General features: G+C 38.9%; 2 protein-coding genes across 2 annotated transcripts; one reads left to right on the forward strand and one right to left on the reverse strand.

Moving 5' to 3' along the window:
* The first annotated feature begins 17 nt into the window (after nucleotides 1-17).
* On the forward strand, nucleotides 18-10,010 carry strada (STE20 related adaptor alpha). Its single transcript, XM_062438059.1, has 11 exons — nucleotides 18-147; nucleotides 1,556-1,619; nucleotides 6,725-6,827; nucleotides 7,116-7,237; nucleotides 7,478-7,586; nucleotides 7,685-7,808; nucleotides 8,176-8,347; nucleotides 8,461-8,565; nucleotides 8,701-8,954; nucleotides 9,051-9,093; nucleotides 9,441-10,010. Exons 2-11 carry the CDS (start codon nucleotides 1,608-1,610, stop codon nucleotides 9,594-9,596), a joined length of 1,200 nt encoding a protein of 399 aa, XP_062294043.1. The 5' UTR covers nucleotides 18-147; nucleotides 1,556-1,607; the 3' UTR covers nucleotides 9,597-10,010.
* Nucleotides 10,011-10,585: 575 nt separating this feature from the next.
* rnf113a (ring finger protein 113A) lies at nucleotides 10,586-14,955 on the reverse strand. The gene is made up of 10 exons (XM_062438060.1): nucleotides 14,850-14,955; nucleotides 13,610-13,689; nucleotides 13,416-13,514; nucleotides 13,078-13,185; nucleotides 12,355-12,464; nucleotides 12,160-12,266; nucleotides 11,974-12,063; nucleotides 11,023-11,116; nucleotides 10,805-10,911; nucleotides 10,586-10,717 (listed from the first exon to the last, which is right to left on the reverse strand). Exons 1-10 carry the CDS (start codon nucleotides 14,953-14,955, stop codon nucleotides 10,650-10,652), a joined length of 969 nt encoding a protein of 322 aa, XP_062294044.1. The 3' UTR covers nucleotides 10,586-10,649.
* Nucleotides 14,956-15,004: the final 49 nt, after the last annotated feature.

The raw sequence follows: 15,004 nt of genomic DNA on the forward strand, positions 1-15,004 counted from the left end.
TACGTAGTTGTGACGTAGTGACGTACGCGACGCGTCGCTCCCTCTTTACCAAGCTGTCAATAAAACAGCACGCTGAAAATGATGTCTAGCTAACTAAGTTGCCCTTAAAAGATTGTATTTGAACCGAGTAGGCTTAACACTGCACTGGTAAGTCATTGTGATGTTAAAATAATCTTAAATTAAGTCGGCGTTTTTCCCCTAGAGCTAGCCTGCGCCCTCCATCATGACAACATTAGCAACATTAGCAGCTAAAATATACTTGTGACGACTTTTCTCTCATTTTAAATGATTTATGTTCTTTATTGGGCTTAATCAGGACTGTTTTCGTGTGCAATCTGTAGGTAGTTATTTGTGTGATTTGCATGTATTAATAGCCACCAAATGTGCAAGTGTGCATGTATGTTCGTTTCAATCATTAAATCATCATTTAATGATTCAAATGAACAATAATTACTGAAGAGCTTCACTTTATCACATGACGTTTAATAAATGTATATTTAACATCATGCATGAAGCAAAACAAGTTGGTAGGTTTGATAATAAGTCTAATAAGGTTTTTTTTATCATCATACTTTGTGCTATTTTGTGCATTTTTGTGTCTTTTAATTTTCGTTCTCTCATCGTTATTTATTCATTTTCTGCATGTTGTCACTTGTTCTGTCTTATTATCAGATTGTAAATCAACTGTGAAGCACTTAGGCTGTATGAAAAGGTGCTATATAAAATACAGTTTCATTGATTAATAGCCACCAAATATGCAAGCATTGATGCTCTTCACTAAATCATCATTTTAAAACATACATCATCACTCAAACTAACAATACATTACTGTCAGATCTTTGCTTTACCACACACGGTTTAATAATCACCTGGTAAACATCATGCATGAATTTTAAAAAAAGTTAATATGTTTGATTATAAGTCTAATAAGGTTTTCATGAATATCATTTATGTTTTGCAGATGTTAATACATTTTCAACATACGTAATCACTCAAACAAACAACAATTACTGAGAGGTATTCACTTTACCACATAATGTTTAATAATCACCCTGTTAAACATCATGCATGAAGCAAAGACAAGCTGATGTCTTTGCTTAAATTCACTCATGTATTTCTCAATATTGTTTATGTTTTGAAGACATTTAAAGGTTTCTGTGTCATAATAATAATAGTAATACGTTTTATTTGTAATGCACTTCACATTTAAAGCAAATCTTAAAGTGCTACAATGTAAAAGCATCAATATAAAAGACAGATAAGAAAAAAACTAACATTAAAAACATGTAAATAAGAGCATAAAAGCAGCAACTGGCAATGTTAATTAAAAGACAAAGGTTTTGTTAAAAATAAATGAAGTCCTTTTTTAAAAAACGGAGTAGTTGCTTTACCACACACAGTTTAATAATCACCTATTAAATATCATGCATGAAGAAAAACGAATGTTAATGAGCATGTTGGAGTAACCTGAAGTGACTTTAGTCCCCTGCAGCAGGAGTAGACATCACAGAAACATCCTCACACCTTCATACATGTTGTCTTCTTGTCTTCACAGATATTCCCTGGACGTGTTTTCGGCCTTACATGTAACACATCCAAAAGGATCCATGTCTTTTCTTGTAAGTGAATGCCAAGTGCTTCCTTTTTTTAGACATATAGGCTTACAGGGCAGGTCACCTAAACGAGGATTAAATCTAATTCTAGATGTAGGATTAAATCTAATCATGTTTTCCGTTCAATATTTCCGTTGAAGTTTGTTTTAGGTCAAGGACGAAGCTTAATCCCTGGAAGAGAAATCGGCTCATAAACACAAATATGTTCATATTTTAAGCAGCCAGGCACATTTTGTTTATCATGATAAGACGATAATGTACAGTTTTATTAATGAAACCTCTTACTGAGCACACCAGAGACCAGTTTGTATCTGACAAACTTTGATATTTTCTCTCCTATTTTATGTCTGAAGAACATTTGGCAAAGCTTTGTTTAAAAATGTGTTGATTTAATGAAGCCTAGCTCACATTTTCATACATTTACAGGAAGGATTTTAATGTCTGCAGGCAATTTATGCACACATATAATTCAACAAAGCAGCAATGTGTCAAATTTCAGTTTAAAAATTGGTTCACAGTGCTCATTGTTGTTTGGGAATAAGATTTGGATAATACAGTATCAGTAAAAGTAAATATAATTTAGATAAGAGATGTAATGATTCAGAAAATCTCTTCAGTCATTTTCTTTAGGAGTGGCTACAATCATACATGAAAATATTACAATGTAATGCCGACTAGTAGAACAAAATTAGATATCTATAGTGTCATAATTTAAAATACAATTATATAACAGCTCTCTGACTTAGAAAAGCAAACAAAATCTGAATATAATAAGCTTTTAAAAGGTAGTATTAGCTGTGGGACTGTTGTATTAGATTATATATGTGTTCATGGTGTTTTATCTACTTACAAACAAGAAATAATGCATAAAAGTATTAGATTTACTGTTTTTCTATGACTTTCTTTTCCACACAATAGACAGAAATCTTGTTAGAGTTGTCAGCATGAAAGCACCGATATTCAACAGCTTCAAAATGTGTTTTATTTTTCCTGTTCCTGGAACTTTTTCCTTATTCTTGCTTTGCATTTTCTCTCTCTTTTTTTTCTCCTTTTCTATGTCTGTTATTAACCCCCTCTGTGTCTGTCAGCGTTGGGTATCTGAGAAATTGAGTGTGGAGAGCCTGCGGGATTTGGATTTATTTGGAGGTGAGGTCCGGGTTACAACGAAAAGGGTTGAATCACACTGCTTACACATTAGAGCCTTCATGAGCACTAATAGAAACAAATGCATTCAGTGCTAGTTGAAGCATTGCTCTTAAGTGAAATACTCTAAGGTGCAATTTTTAAAAGTTTTCCCTTCAGTCGATAGTCATCTGTTATCTGTCTTAAGCGTTAGCCTCATTATTTTATTTGCTTTAATTTATCAAAAGACGGCACAAAAAAAGAATCACTTTTTAATTAATGTCTCGTGTGCCATTTTATTTAACGCTTCTTGTGATTGTGCTTATCTTGCGTCTAATTCTATTTTTTTATTTGCAATTATACCAAAAAAAATCTAACTGAATCTCTGTTGAGGTCAGTCGTAATGGTTAACCACGTTAGATTTAAACAGCAATGTTAATTAGAGTTTAATCAGTACTGTTTGCTCTTTCTGACACAGCAAAGATAAGAACTCGATATATAATCATGCTGTGTGATTGCAGTTGGGTTACAGCCAGCATGTGCTCCTTTTCAGCCTCGACTTGCGTTCATGCTGTAGTGAAATTACCATAAATATGAGCTGCTAAGTGCTAAGAAAAGTGCTTTTGCCTGAGCTGATGTATCTCTATAATGACATTGTCCTTTTTGACCTCTTTATTTTTTTAGCAACTCATACAATTATTCATAGCTGTAGTCTCCTACTGTAGCTTTTCCCCAGCAGTCAGTATATTGAATAATTACATAAGTCACTGTGAGGTTGGTTTTTATATTCAGAAAAGTAAATCTAAGTAATTATGTTGGTCCTGCTCTAGATAAAGCAATCATGACAATGGTTCAACTCTTTTGCCATCAGCAGTAATATTAATATTAATATTCTTATTAGTAGTATTGTTACAGACTTAGAGACTTGAACTTCTGGACTAGCTTGTGTTCATTTCTTTTAAAACTTTTCTTAAAACATGTATCAGCTCTGACTAGGGTTGGGTATCGGTACTCAATACCTTTTAAGGTATCGACTGAAATAAATCAATACCAAGTAGTATCGAACGTGTCACATCAAGCGATAACTGCAATCGATCCTTTTTACACCCAGAGTTAGAAAATATTGTATTTGTATGGACTTGCTCGGAGCCAATCAACACAGGCATTCTTCAATTTAATGTGACGTGTGATTGTCTGAAAGTCTGAATAATTTCAATACATTTAAAATGCATTTGTGTAAAAATCTAATCATTTAGATGTGGAGGAGTGGTGGCATTTTACGAAATGTAATGCTCCTATTCACATCATCATTTTTTAAACCATACCCATCCCTAGCCCTGACTGGAGATGGTTCAACTCTGTGACTGATGCTACAACACTGGTTTATATTTTTTGGGATATTTACCGCTGTCACATTAAGACCAGAGAGATATGAAGACATGTTGGGTTTTGATGAGAAATACAGCACTGATCTGTATGTGAAGGTAAACTTTAAAGGGTCATTTTCAGGACTGTAGTTTGTGAGCTATAACTGAACTGTAAATATTTATATTTATTAAGTTTCTCCTCAATAATCTTCAGTGTATTATTGCTTATTATGAAACGCTTCTGGGGGTGGATTAAGTTTTCATTGCAAGTTTTCACCTCATCTTCATTTTCTAGCTGGCCAGCCATTACACAATGTTGCATGTCGCCTTTATTACATATTTATTTCCTCTTTTTTTTATGGCTGTGCTGTTTTCCCATTGCCTTACATAATTTCTGGTAAGAGCCTGCAGTGTTTAGTTAGTTAGTTTTTTTTTGCAGATTCAAGCATTTTACTGGAATTACAGTTGGGTTCTTTTTTTTGCAGTTTCAGTTAAATAATATTCACACGATTATGAAACTGTACTTAAAATAGGGTGTCACTTTACTTTGTGGGTGGTCACCTGAGAGATGAAAGCTGCCGGGTTTAGACTTCCTGTCAGTAAACCAATGAAAGGTTGTATGCAGCCTGCAGAAAACTCCCAGTTCTCCCAGTTTGAAGAGCTGCTCTAAACTCAGACCCTTCTCTTGTTGTGTGTGTGTGTGTGTGTGTACATGTCTTTATGTCATTTGATGTGGTTTTTCTACCCCAGAGCAAGCTCAGGGAGTCTCTCACAGGAAAGTAAGTGTGGTACTCCTGTCACTACATTATCACTACCCCTCCTTTCCTCCACCCCTCAACCCCTCAACCCACCCACCTCCCCCCATTTTGCCTTTTGTGAATGTGCGTGCATGCATGCGTGTGTGTGCGTGTGCAGATTGAGGTTTACAACACGTAGAAGAATTCACACACACACGCTCCCCACCCCTCCCCTCGAGGCTTTTTGAACATTCAAGCATGCATGAGTGAACGGTTCACGACGCTGCTACACATGCTCGTCGTCGCTCAGAGGGGCCATCCCACCTCACACTCACCGGGGGCCTCTGATAGGGAAGAGGAAGAGCACACAGATAAGCTTTTTGCCTTTTTTTAAAACAAAAAAAAGAGACAGATAGCACATAATCCTCTCGTGCAGCTTGCCTACTCTTTATAGTCGTGTGTTGTGCTGTTAACCGCTCTGTTTTTGGACTCTGTTGTCTTCTAGTCCCCCTCTTCACTAAAAAGTCTTGACTAATGTTGTGTTGTGAGTACTCTGCCTGTCTGTGCCGGCGGCCCGTCGTCGAGTCGATGGTGATACTGATGAGTGTCTCACAGTGTGTAGATGTGGAGCCGTACCATAGATATGGAGATGGATGGAGTTCCATGTGTTCAAGCTTTTAAGCAAAATGCATGGCACACCTCCTCTCTGGATCTGATCAGGATGGCGGTTTTCTCCAAGTGGTCCATCTGATTAGACATTTACACAGATGTTCCCCTCGCCAGATGGCTGCCGCAGCATGTTCAACTTCGCTGTCATGACGGTTTTGTTTAATGTAAACTGGTTAAGATTCAGGTAGGAATACGAAGGGAAAAATTTTTTTTAGAGTCTCCGATACATAATGTCATCTCCGGCTCAAGGAAGGTGCACTATTCCAGTTATGAATGTGCATCTTTTGTGCAGGTCACCATGGAAACTGACACGGCTTGCCTTCATTTGCCTTCACCGGCTTGCTACTTGCAATCTGTCCATTTTCCATCATTTGAACGGCGATAAATTGATGGAAGTCAGGAGTCCCCACTGCCAAAGACGAAGTTTTATACTACGTGTTTGTGACGCTTTAATCTTAAATAATATTTAAGTAAACACAGGAAGGCATAAGATGTTCTTAAGCTTCATTTTGTGACTCTGTATTTATGTGATTGTTCTGTTATTACACAGTTTTTATCATAGGAACAGTTCACAATTACTCAACTACTGTCTTGGGCCACAAAACAATACAGTGGGGGAAATAAGTATTGAACGTGTCAACATTCTTTTCAGTAAATATATTTACAATCGGGATATTCAAATGAAATTTGAATATCTTTTTTTCCTGTCAATCCACTTTTTTTACACATAACTTTATTTATGGACTTTAATGTTTTGATTTCTTTATATGTGTGGATTTCTTGAGGTAATACCAATATCTGGTGAACATTTCATGTGAATATCTTCATTGGAAATAAATGTACTGAAATAAATTTCCCTCACTGTATGAAGTCAGAATATGTTTTAATTAATAGACCTAAATACTTGCGGTGATGGTTTAGGCTTGTGTCTTCTTATACTAATGTCTTCTAATTCCTGTTTTTCTCTTTGACTAGTGCCTTAGGTCAAGCTAACACACTTTGTGCCTTTTTGTAACACACCTCAGATCCACCCAGCCTGTCCTTTTTGCTGATTTTCTTTTAACAGTTATCACATTTCTATATGATATACTACACACGACCAGGCCTCCAGCTGTCACTCACAGTCCTGCACTGTAGCAAATGAAGTCAGTGTCTCAGCCGACCTTCAGTTATCTCTTGTTTCCTTTTCCTCCCCCCCCCTCCCCTCCGCCTCCAGGCCCATGAGGACAGCCGGGAGAGTCTGACCTCCCTCCCACGTCGGGACACGATGGGCAGCTTCCTCCCTGACAACGGCTCGTACGAGCTCCTCACCGTCATCGGTCAGTAAGCGGCAGAGACTTTGCTGCCTGTATTTCCATTATTATTATCATTATTATTAGTAGTAGTAGCAGCAGTAGTAGTAGTAGAAAGCCTTAAGAAGCTTTGTTTTACTCTCTTGCTAAAATAGCCACTTAATTTATTGCATCATTAAGCTTTCAATACATATTTGAAATGTCTGTGCAATGACTGTGTGTTTTTACAGCATCTTGTAACACAAACAAAAAATCAAGGAGTGGAAGATGGTTTTTAGTCTTTAAAATGAAATGAAAACCACGTCTGTGTTCTAGGCCGAGGTCTGGACGACTTGATGACCGTTAACCTGGCTCGATACAGGCCGACCGGGGAGCACATTGCCATCCGACGGATTGACCTGGAGTCCTGCACTAATGACATGGTTACCTACCTGCAGGTCTGCTTCGATCCGCCATCAGTCCGCATGACTCAGCTCCCTCAACTCTCCTCCTTCCATCCTTTCATCCTCATTGTTGGAATCAGGAATACTCATACGACCCTCGTGTCTGGTCCTGATTAACTTCCCCCGTCTTTTCAGCTCATCCATCTGTTCCCTTATTAGATTCAGCCTCTCCGTCTGTCATCTATTGATATGATGAGATGTAATTTCCTCTCCTCCTTTCCTCTTGCCTCGCAGGGTGAACTACACGTGTCAAAGTTATTTCACCACTCTAGTATTTTACCCTACAAGAGCATCTTCATAGCTGAGAATGAGCTGTGGGTCATCTCCCCCTTCATGGCTTATGGTGAGGAGTAAAAGATGTTAAGAATATTTTAAAGTAGACTTTGACTTTAAAAGCTTTCTCACCATGTTCATGTGTGTTTGATCTTTTTTTTTTCTCAGGGTCAGCAAGAGATCTCATCTGCTCACATTTCACTGATGGGATGACTGAGCTGACCATCGCGTACATTTTATTAGGCATGCTCAGAGCTCTTGAATACATTCACCACATGGGATACGTGCACCGGTAAGACGCACACACCTGCAGATTGAATGTAGCTTCACTTAGTTAGTAGTAGGTGTAGTAGTAGTAGTAACCTTTATTTATACTCGAGAGATCATTGAAGGTGAGGCTCAATTAAAAAGAAAGAAAAAAAGAAACAACAGCAAACATAAAATAAGAAAATAACTAATTAAATGAAATATAATTATACACAGCAATTACAAGTAGATGTTTGGATGTTATGGATGTTCACTTGGAGCCAGGAGTCATTATATTAGGTGGATAAGTCGGAAAATCCAGTATCTGTTTCAACACTGATGAACCAATCTTTCTTACATTTGATTTACAGTAAATTAATCAGCTCTAACTTCTATCTTTCTATCCTGTGTAGGAGTGTGAAGGCCAGCCACGTGCTGATCTCAGCAGACGGACAGGTGTGCATGTCAGGTCTGCGGAGCATCTTCAGCCTGATTCGTCACGGCCAGAGAGCCAGAGTGGTCCACGACTTCCCCCAGTACAGCGTCAAGGTGCTGCCGTGGCTCAGCCCTGAGGTGCTGCAGCAGGTACAACATTTCTACACGCTGTAGCAGAATATGATAGCATCTCTCACCTGGGGGAACCGGTTTTTGGAAATGCGGTCGAGTTACAAGGTTGTGAATTGTTTTTCTTTTATCAGAACCTGCAGGGCTACGACTCGCGGTCGGACATCTACAGCCTCGGAATCACGGCCTGTGAACTGGCCAACGGACACGTGCCATTCAAAGACATGCCAGCTACACAGGTAAACAGAGACTCATCATCTCCAAACCTGCTCTTCTTCTTCACTGCATCATCTGTATAAAACCAGTAATTTGGTGACAAATAAGAAAGGTACCTAAACTTTAACGCTCTCTTCCTTCCTGTTTGACTTCCACAGATGCTGCTGGAGAAGCTAAACGGGACGGTGCCGTGTTTGCTGGACACCACCACCATCCCTCCAGAGGAACTGTCCCTGAAGCCGTCCCGCTCCGGGGCTGACTCCGGGATCTGCGAGGGAATGGGAGCCGGAGGGCCTCGCCACTCCAACGGAGAGCCCTCATCGTCGTCGGGAGGACACCCTTACAACCGGACCTTCTCCCCACACTTCCACGCGTTTGTCGAGCTCTGTCTACAGCGAGACCCGGAGAAGAGGTGGACCAACCTCTGCCTGCATGTTTAAATATTGTAGAAGATGTGTTGTAGAATTATTAAAGTTCAAGACACTAAAATATTTTTCCTTTCTTACAGACCATCTGCTACAAATCTCACAGGCCATCCTTTCTTCAAACAGGTGTGTAAGATACTGATATTGTCCCTTTATAGAAACACGTCATATTTACATTAGTCTATCATTTTTTAGGGGAATCTTCTTAACTCTCTTGCTTTAATTGAAACAGGATGTTGTGGTCTTACATTACAGACAGGCTTTTCCATTATTTGATGTACAGAAATGTATAAACTCTACATAAAGCATCATAAATGTAAACCAGTGCAATACAAAAAGTGCCTCAACATGAAGAAAAGCCTCAAAATGCTTCCATGTTGCCACTTATTTCAGTTTTAATAAAGAAAAAGATGAAACTTTAAGTATGACACAGAGAATAAACTGATGTTTTAATTTTCTCTCCTCACTCTCAGATCAAACGGCGGCCCTCGGAGGCGCTGCCTGAGCTGCTGAGGCCCGTGTCGCCCATCACCAGCTTCGAGACCTCCCGGCTACACGGCTCTCCCTCCGGACTGGCCAGTCTGGAGTCGGGCCTCAGCCACCTGGACATGGACGACTGGGACTTCTGACAGTGGCTGACACTGCGGAGAGACGCTCGTAGGATTCTGACCAGAAACTCTGTGAGCGGACGGGACGAGATTTGTTTTTGTAACGGTCTTATTGTAAATAACTCGAGTCTCCATCTAAAGGGACGGGGAGCTAAAAGGCTCCTATGGGATGTTCAGAAGCCGGCAGCCATCTTGCCTCTTCTTTGATGTGCGCTTTTGTTCTCTAGATATGCACAGACTTTTTTTGCACTGCACTGAAGGCCTCTCTCTCTCTCTCTCTCTCTCTCACACACACACACACCTGTTTACAGATTGTACTCACACAACTCAAGCTCCACTGGAACCAAAACACAACCGGACTTTCTCTCAGCTCCTCAGAGGAGCGTCTATGGATGTAGATGTAGCTCAAAATCCTAAAGATTCTCATTAAAACAACGGATCAGAGGGAAGCTGCTACTGAATATTCAGAGGGGACACTCTACCTCTTGTTTGAACACAGCCACTTGTAATGTGGACCATCTGCTCAGCGAGACCGCCATAAGGGGGCCACACACACCGGTCCTCACAGCTGACCCAGTGAGCCCTCTTTTAAAACACCAGATGGGAAGGTTTCACTGAATAAAATACAAAAAGCATGTATACTTATTTCTTATCTCTCTGCCTGTGTTGCAGTCTTAACTACATCTCATGCTTTACGCCTCACTTTGGTTGCACAGAGGTTGAAATAATAATAACATCTGTTTAGTTGAACCCCTCGGAGCGTAGAAGTCTGTATTTCCTTGAACTTAACTCTGGGCGTGATGTTACTTAATGTCAAACGTGAATGTTACATTGGTGCTTGCTTTGTCTGGTTGCATGTATTTTGAAAAAAAAAAAAAAGGTTTGAGGTCAAAGCAAAAAGTGTTGCAAATGTTTGATTTTACTTAAAGAATAAAGTGTTGGATTTAATGTTTTAACTTTAAAAGACACAATGTAGGCGGTTTAATTGTCTTTTAGAAAAGATACTTTATTCAAAATGTACATGGACAAACACAGAAGGGGGAAGGGAGGGTTAAAAAAAAGGTTTACGAGAAGCTAATCATCTTCATCGGATGGAGGCTGGTCTGCCAGAGCTTGGCTTTTCTCCATCTTAGCAATCAGCTCTGAAATAAAGAGTAAAAACAATCGATTATATGATTTAAGCGGAGTAATTGAGAAATTTAACTGCCCTTCAACTCCCCTCCACTTACCTTTAGCGGGGTTGAAGACACCGTTGGTTTGAGTGTTGCACACGTAGCAGCGCTTGGATTTGCGGTAATGCTGAAGAGCACAGGCCTCACAGAAATAATGCCTGCACCTGGGAGACATTTAACGGGTTAACACACTGCAGTTGGTATTAAATACGAGGCTCTGCACAGTGAAGAGAAACACAGGGAAACATGAGGGAAGAGAAGAAGTAGGAGCTTACTTTGTGATGATGGGATTCTTGAAGGACTCCCTGCAGATGAAGCACTTAAAGGGCATATCCTCGTCATCGCTGCTCACCTCGTAGTTCTCATCGTCTAGTTGAAAGCACAGCGTTAGAAAATACAGACGCTGTTACAAAAACTAAACAGTCAAAGGCAGAAGAAAGTCGGCACACTGCAGCTCTTAACGCAGAGTGACGTTTGGAGCACACTGCTTCTACTTCTTCAGACTAAAACAAAAATGTTAAGTCTCCATCTTAAATAGATCACATGATGCGTCAATCCCATTAAATACTTACAGGTGTACATATAAGTGTGAGGAAAATAATGCAACACATCATAATGTATATTAGGGATGTGGGATATGATGAATATCTACCACTTCATGAGCGCTTTGGTAACAGAGTGGTTACCGCGAATGCTCCTGGTCCGACTCTGTTTCCTGTCGGCTTCTATGCCATTTACTTTCACATTTAAAAAAAGAGGCAAAATGCCCCCAAAAAAGTCTGCCATTGCATATTTTACTTATATCAGTGTGACACAAATCACACTCTTTATGGCATAGATATCATTATCAGGATATTACATGACCTATATTGGGGATGAGATTTTAGTCATATCACCCAGCCCTAAAAAGTATACTTTATAAAACAAGAGAATACATTATATATATGATGAACAAAAACAGAAAAATATATAATGATAATGATATGTATATGTACATAGACATATAGATAGGACCCAAAGAGAACAATAGTAAAACATCAGACCTAGATTTAAAAAAGAGGCACCTCTATATTCTACATTTGGAACAAGATTTACATCACAACATTACAAAAAGACCCACTCACTCTTGATATCACATTAAACTACAGACTTGCTGTCTTCAGTCTACTACTCAACTTTTTCCACAAAAACAGAAAAAAACAGGGAAATTTAACCCCTGAACTCACCATTGGCTCCGTATCGTCCCTCTTCCAGTTCCCTCTCGATCTGCCAGCCATGCTTGTAGTCCGATCTGTCGTGAAGGAACTTGCAGCTGTCTAAAAGCAGCAGAGAAGAACATGAAGAACTTTAAACTCAAAAAGGTCAAGACTTGTGGTTTGTGGTTTTTTAAGTGACATAAATGTCAAACACACCTCCAAAACCACAGAAGCCAGTCTCCTTGTAGTCTTTGCAGATGTCCGGCTGGTAGTCCCACCTCACCGTGGCTCTCAGATGTTCGGGAGCTCTGATTGGTCCTTTCCTGTTAATCAAATGTAATCAATTAGACATCAGCACTACTACAGTTTGTATGAAAGCCTGCGATCAGTACGCCTCCCCTCGCTGCTCACCTGACCATGCCAGAGGAGGCATTGCCCATCGTGGTGTCCTTCGGCTTGATGAATTTTTGGTAGTTGTTGATGCCGCGGTAGATTTTGTCGTCCTCTTTGCCCTCCAGCTCCTGTTAAGAAGGAGGCAAATGGTTCATACAGCGAGCAAGAAAATTAAAAATAATTTGGCAAAAGAGCTGTTTTAAGTGTTTTATCATAAAATGCAAACGCTAAATATATATTTTGTATGGCTGCAACTTTCATTATCAATTAATGCTTTTAATTATTTTTCTAAATTAAATCATTAGTGCTTTGTTTAGTCTAGAAAATAGTGAAACAATAGTGTCTCACAAGGCCCAAAAAGTGACCAACCTAAATACATTCACTTTACTGTCATAGAAAAACTAAAGAAATAAGAAATTATTCATATTTAACAAGTTCGATTAAGAGAATTTGGATATTTTTTCTTTAAAAATGACTAAAAACGATGAACCAATTATCAACATAGTTGGCAATTAATCTCCTGTTTCTAGACTAATCAATTAATCAGCTAATTGTTGCAGCTTTAACATTCTGTCCATGCTTTAATACAACATTAAAACCTTAATAACAGCATTAATTTAACCATAAATGACACAAAATAAAACTATGACAGCTATCTAAAAACAAAAACAAACCCTTCATTAGCATATATTAAAAAGTAGCTTGTGTGACATGTTTAATAACATCGTCTCATCGTCTCACCTCTTGGATTTTCTGGCTCCTCTCAAAGATGGCCTGAGCGTCTTTGTCTCTCTCTGTGTCCAGCTCGTATGTTGCAGTAGCACCCATGTCCTCTGGTCCCTCCGGTTTCTTTTTTTTTGGACAAGATTGGGAGAAGAGGGAAAGACTTTAATAAAAAAAAAACTTTCTACTTCAGTCAAACCAAGAGAGTGTGGCTCCTTTACAACATGACAGACAGAAAACAGCACTTTTTATCCTCCGATAGCTCCACCAGAGCAGCAAAGTGAGTTTGGTGCCTCGCATCGTTGCTTTCTGCCACCTCGACAAAATGTGATATGAAAGAAAAAGTGTCAACTCACCGCTGAGCGTGTGGATTTGTAGGAAACTGTGATCTTCTTCTCCTCCGTCTCATTCTCACCTTCACTGGAAGACACGGTGTCTTTCTCCACTTTCTTTGTCTGAACAGAGACGAGACGAGAATCAGTCTCACTTTTCCTTTAAGCTTCAAATAAATCTTTAAATCCAGATATTACTATGAGGAATATTACATCACCTTTTGAATCATGGGATTGACTCGTTTGTCTTTCTTTTCTCTTCTGACCACAGAGCTCTGGTCCTCGTCACTGTTGCCATCTGAAAAAAAAAAAATGAAAAAAAGAAGATGAAATTTATTTTTATTCTCCAGTAAAGGTGAAACCACTAAACTTTAACAGCTGGCTACCATAGAGAGAGATGGCTGACACTAGAGCTGCCAATTGCTGTATCATTAAAAGGATGGGTTCAATACAATAGGGCCTGACAGATACTGGATATTTGGGGCTGATGCCAATATTGATAATAGGGAGGAAAAAAACTCAGACATCTATATATACAGAATACACATTTTTTCAGATGTGGTTACCAAAGATATGTAATGGAAAATAAATGTAATTTATATAAAGTGACATCAGAGCACTGAGGCAGTAAATTACTGAGGATTTATTATGTGTATATTAAACTTAAATAAGGGAAAAGGATTAAATCTACATAAAATGCGACCTATATATATCTTTAAAAATATTGGCAGATTTCAGACAGCATATATCGGTCAGGCTCTAGTTCATAATGTCATAATGTCTTAAAACAAAAGTCAAGATCCTTTATATAATGCATTTACAATGTAAGTGATGGAGGACAAAATCCAACGTCCTCCTTCTGTTCAAAAATGTATTTAAAAGTTTATCTGAAGCTAATATGAAGCTTCAGTCATCCAAATGAGTCAAATCAAGTAGATATCTTTCAACGTTACAGTGTTTTTAGTCTAAAAGTCTCTCTTTTTGTTACTATACTTCCATCGCAGCTCAACAGGGGAAACACAAAGAGGGAATTTGATGCTAAAAAGACTGTAAATGTGGCAGATATCCTCTTGATATGACTAACTCACACTGCTGAAGCCTCATGTAAGCTTCACATCAACTTTTAAATACAGTTCTGCACAAAATGACTATGTGTGGATTTTGTCCTCCATCACTTACATTAAAAACACATTTAAAGGGGATGTTTTAAAAGCCAGTATGAACAGGAGGAATGATTACAGTGAGGTACTTGAACGCACCACAGCTGGAGGAGTTGTCTCATCTTTAAATCATTATTAATGCATTGTGTTTATAATATTATAGTCCTTATTAAACACACACAAACACAGGCTAAGTGTTTGGACATTACAGCATCACTAAGAAGCCAAAGCGTGACGAGCACCAGCGGATTAACTTAATAAAAAGCATTTAAAACATTAGTTAAAGAGCAACTTTCACCTTTGTCACTGTCGCTTGCTTTTCTCTTTCGTCCTGAAAATTTCTTTGTGGATTTTTTGAACAGAAAAGTGCAAGGACCCGCTTTAGGCTCCTCTGACTCCGCCATCTTCCCTTCAGATTGATAAATAACTACTTTTTGTTTTACCCCTCAGCGC

Source organism: Scomber scombrus, chromosome 18 (genome assembly GCF_963691925.1).
Source record: "Scomber scombrus chromosome 18, fScoSco1.1, whole genome shotgun sequence".
Classification (NCBI taxonomy): Eukaryota; Metazoa; Chordata; class Actinopteri; order Scombriformes; family Scombridae; genus Scomber; species Scomber scombrus.